This window comes from Gavialis gangeticus, unplaced genomic scaffold (genome assembly GCF_001723915.1).
Source record: "Gavialis gangeticus isolate Ggan-Ray unplaced genomic scaffold, GavGan_comp1, whole genome shotgun sequence".
NCBI lineage: Eukaryota > Metazoa > Chordata > Crocodylia > Gavialidae > Gavialis > Gavialis gangeticus.
In genome coordinates, this window is record NW_017728994.1 from 45,129,518 (window position 1) to 45,134,189 (window position 4,672).

Below are 4,672 nucleotides of genomic sequence, written 5' to 3' on the forward strand. Positions count from 1 at the left end.
CCCCCCCAATCTGAACATGGGGTAAAATTTGCTTCCTGCCCCCCAAATCTCACATTGCTCTGACCCTGAGCAGAGTGGCAAGGCCTCCTAGCCAGGAATTTTCTGGCTTCTCTCCCAGCAGGGAGTATTGGCACAGCCCAGTCCCCATCCCCAGCCTCGGCTGTAGCAGCACCCAGCGCCTCCAGGAAGGCTTAAAACCCCCCTGACACATGGAGCACAAAAAGGGAGGGGGCAGCCAGCACAGCCCAGAAGCCTGGGACGTTCCCATGATGGAACCAGGCATCGCTGCGTCTAGATCATCCCCCACCGGTGGCTGCCGTGCGGTGCTTGAACACCTCCAGGGATGGAGCATTCACAACCCCCCTGCTATCTTGCACTGCCTCCCTGCTCTGACTGACAGTAATGAAGTTTTTTACCGATCTCCAATTTAAACTCACTTTGCTGCAACCTCAGAGCATTGGCCCACGTCCTCCTCTCTGCAGCAGGAGAGAACAGGGACTCTCCCTCCTCTCTACAGCAGCCCTTCAGGGAGTTGCAGGCTGCTCTCGTGTCCCCCCCCCCTCAAGCTGAACGCTCCTTCAGCCTCTCCTGTGGGACTTGCCAGCCAAGCCCTTGGTCATCTTTGCTGCTGCCTCTGGACCCTCTCTTGCTTCTCCACCTGCTTTTTAAAATGTGGAGCCCAGAACTGCACCCAGTGTCCAGGGGAGGCCTGACCACCTCCCCTGTCTTGCCCACGGTGCTTCTACCGATGCATCACACACCATCGGCCTTGTGTGGCTGCATCACACGGCAGCCTCATGTTGAGTCTGCTCTACCAAGACTCCCAAGTCCTCTTCCATAGAGCTGCCATCCAGCCAGGGCCCCCCGTTTTGTATTTGCATGTTTGATTATCCCCCCTGAGCTGCATCACCGTGCCTTTGTCCACATTGAACTGCATCCTGTTGGCTCCAGCCTGGCTTCCCAGTCTGTTAGGATGCTTCTGAAAGGCATGTTCACAATCCTCCCCAGTTTCAGGTCATCCACAAACTTACTGGAGAAGCTTCCTATGCCAGCATCCAAATCGTTAATAAACACGTTAGACAGCCCAGGCCCAGGACAGACCCCCATGGGACTCCACTCGAAACCTCCTGCCATTCTGACATGGATTCGTTAATATAATTACCCTTTGTTTGGGGCTGTTGAGCTAGTTGTCTGTCCACCTCGGAGCAGTTTTATCCAGCCCACACTTCTCTGGTTTGTTTTGGAGATGGTTGTACGGGACCTTGCTGAAGTCAGATGCACAATATCCACATCATTCCCTTCATCCACCCCAGCACCATTCCCTTCATCCTCTCAAGTCCTCTTCCGGTCCTCTGGTACGTGGCCCATCTCCCACGACTTCATGCAAATCCTTGCCAAGGGCTCTGAGATCTCTGCCAGTTCCCGCAGGACTGGGATGAAGCCCATTCGGCGTTGCTGACTTGAACTCGTGCAGCCCCAGTGAAGCGCTCTGACCATCTCTCTCGTTATCTCCTCCCTCAGCTTCCCTCTTCCTTATCCTAATAGTCTCTATTAGGTGTTGGGCCCTAGCTTCATTATTTTGTGAAGACTGAGGCAAAGTAGCTGTTGAGCAGCTCCGCCTTCCTTGCGTCTTCGGTGAACAGTTTCCCCTGGCTTGTTAACAGAGGGCCCGCAGCTTCCTTGGTCCTTGTCTGGCCAACAGACTTGTAGACCCTCTTGTTGTCTTTGACCTCTGCCAGGCGCAGCTTGTTCTTCATCTTTGTCCCAGCAGGTCCCTGCTGTTTCCTGTACGTGTCCTTGGTGACCTGCCCGTTCCTCCATTGCCTGTTGTTCTCCTCCTGCATTGGGGCACTTCACAAGCTCCCTGCGCAGCCGCGTCGGTCTCTTGCCATGCGGTAGCCGGTGTGTTGTGCTGAGTGGGGCGGGGGCAGCACTGAGCACCAGTTCACCAGCAGCGTGCCAAGACCCTTCCCCCTGTGCTGAAAGCCCTGAATTGCTTGTGATGACCGCCGAGGGGTGGGGGGTCCCATGCTCGGGGCGTGACGTCTCTGCGGTTGCCCCCACAGCTAAGCAGGTGGACTACATGATCAAGGAGAAGCACGTCTACCTGATGGCCAGCGGGCGTATCAACATGTGCGGCCTCACCACCAAGAACCTGGACTACGTGGCCAGCTCCATCCACGAGGCCGTCACCAAGATCTAGTGAAGGCTGCCAGCAGCCCACCCCATCAGACGCCACTAACGTCACCGCATGTGCTCCCTGCCCCCAACTCGCCGCCCCCAGGGGCAATAAAGATGGGAGCAATGGCTCTGTTGGGGATGTCAGCCTGCCGGCCTCTTGGAGTGGCCCCTGGCCCCAGGGCCAACCCGTGCCCTCCTGGGGGTGGGGCAGGCGCAGGGGAGCTGCCCACGGGGCCCACCTGGCACCCAGACACCACCAACCCTGTCTCTTCCTGAACATCCAAAGAGGTCCCGTGTGACTATGTGCCAGTGCAGTGCATTGTGGGGCTGCTGCAGACTGGGAGCTGCACCCTGTTTTGGGGGTGCAGCTGGTGCTGGTTTCATCCCCCCTCTTCCACGCACCCCCGGGGGAAACCTCGTGGTTGATTTGCTGCTGCTTTGTTGTGGAAAGAAAATAAATCATCTCCACTCACATGGCCCTGCCCTGCTCTGCTCTGCTCTGCTCTGCTCTGCTGCTCGCGCCTGACCGCGTCTGTCTGGTCGCTGCCCAGCCGCCGAGGTAAGACCGGACCTGGCTCAACTGCATCGCTGTGCCAGGGCCCCCCAGTCCTGCCCCCACCCCAGTCAGACCCTTCTGCTCCGTGGCTGGTTGCTGTCCCATGGGCTCTTACCCCCGTCCTCCCCCGGGGCGCGGGTCCATGCAGCGGGGTCTGCGGCTCCAGCCGGGGCAGGAGTGACCGTGCACTAAGCAAGGGCAGCGGGAGGGGGTTCTGCCACCTTGCAGCCCCTCTGAGGGGCTGGGCAGGGGGAGAAACCAGCTTGCGGCCCCTGCCGCATTAGCAGGGCAGTGCCATCGGTGATGGACGGACAGGGGTGTCACCCGGGCCTGATCACTCCCTGCCGGGGAGACGGGTTAGGGAGGGGGGGTCACCAGTTGTGCCACAGCCTGGGTGCGGGGGGACTGGCGACAGGCCGAGGCAGGAAACAAAACCGCCCGCCTGGCGCAGCAGTTCGAGGTGATGGCGCTGAGCAGGGCTGGATGAAACGTGCCCCCGGCCCATCCCGATCCGCCAAGAGCAGCAGGCAGAGCCTCGGGAGGGCATCACTTTTAATGTAAAGTATCTCCATTGCAACCAGTCTCCACAGAAACCAGTTAAAAGTTCTTGCAGTACCAGCCCAGCCTGGCACCACAGGGGGGAGGGGGAGCACCGTGCTGAGCCCCTTCCCTGCAGGGCAGACGCGGCTCCGAGCTGCCCCGGGCCCCGCTCGGGGAGGGCGGGGTGTCTCGCTGGGTGTGCGCATGCTGGCGTGGCGGGGGCGCGGGTGAGCATGGGTGCCGGGGACAAGAGCGGGCAGGCTGGGGGTACGGCTCCCTGCCAGTCTGCATGGTGCCTGGCTCGGGGAGCCCCCCTGCTCTGGCCGGCCAGCCGGGACCCCCCAGCCAGAGGCACTTCCGCTGTCCCTGGAGGCAGAGCGCTGGGGAGCCGTGGGCCCGGGGCGGCCGCGTCTGCCCCTGCCAGGGGCCATCCCTTGTCGTGGGGCCCCGCACACGGGGCAGGCTGGGAGCAGCAGGTGGATGCAGATGCGCTGCCGCGGGCACTGCACCGGGCGGCCTTCATGCCGCAGGCCTGTGCGAGGAAGCAGCAGTGAGGCCTGGGCAGCCCCTGCCCGCGCTGTGCCCCCCCCCCCGCAGGGGCTGAGCGCCGCGGACTCGGTGTCTGCCTTTGTGCGCTGCCCTGGAGGGTCCTGGTCCAGCCCCCTCCTGTCCCCGCTCCAGCCCAGGGCCAGGGACAGTCGCACCCCCTTTGCAGCCAGCTGCCGGGGGGGGGGGGGCAGCATTTCTGTTCAGGCAGGGCTCAGGGGTCCGTTCATTTCACGGCTCGGGGTCTCCTTCCTGATTCCTGCTAATCTCCTTCCCCTCGCAGGTGTTGGTGACCCTCTTTCCTCCAACTGTCAGGCTGGGGCCTCTGGGGCAGCCCGGACGTGCCCGTGGAGCATCCCCCAGGGGTGGTGCAGGGGGGCCGTGGCAGGGGCCCCGTGGGTGGTGGGGGCAGCTTGTGGTGGGTGCAGAGATCCCACCTCAGGAACACAGCTGGGTATTCATACCCCTCCGCTGTTTCCACCACGTGAGGCGGGCCAGTAGGGGGTGCTCCTGTGCTGAGCCACCCACCTCCCTGCCCCCGACCACCTTATGTCCGGCCGACCCCTCTCCCGGAGCACACTCGCTGGTCTGGGGGTAACGTGCCGCCACCACCCCAAGAATGGACTGTCTCGCGGCCCTGTGTCCTTGGGGTAACACAGGCCTAAAGTCCCACGGGTACTCAACCCAGCACAGGCACTTGGGGTACTTCCCCAAGTCCGGGGGCAAAAAGGTATAGTCTCCCTTAGTCCACAGACCTAAGGGGTCTCTTAGGCATAATTTAGACCCACCCCTCAATAAGTCTCCCACACCAGTCAAAAAGGAGAACTTTATTGATTACAGGGGGTAGGG

General features: G+C 61.6%; 2 protein-coding genes across 2 annotated transcripts in view; one reads left to right on the plus strand and one right to left on the minus strand.

Annotated features, from left to right (window-relative positions):
• The window catches only part of GOT1 (glutamic-oxaloacetic transaminase 1), a 14,150-nt gene extending 11,485 nt beyond the window's left edge, over positions 1-2,665 (plus strand). Inside the window, exon 9 of the mRNA XM_019502125.1 lies at positions 2,067-2,665. Coding sequence (XP_019357670.1) covers positions 2,067-2,203 — 137 coding nt within the window. The 3' untranslated portion in view covers positions 2,204-2,665. The remainder of the gene's footprint in view (positions 1-2,066) is intronic.
• A 610-nt stretch (positions 2,666-3,275) lies between these two features.
• The window catches only part of CNNM1 (cyclin and CBS domain divalent metal cation transport mediator 1), a gene marked incomplete at its 5' end in the record, with an annotated part of 19,829 nt that continues 18,432 nt past the window's right edge, over positions 3,276-4,672 (minus strand). The window contains 1 exon segment of the mRNA XM_019502126.1: positions 3,276-3,809.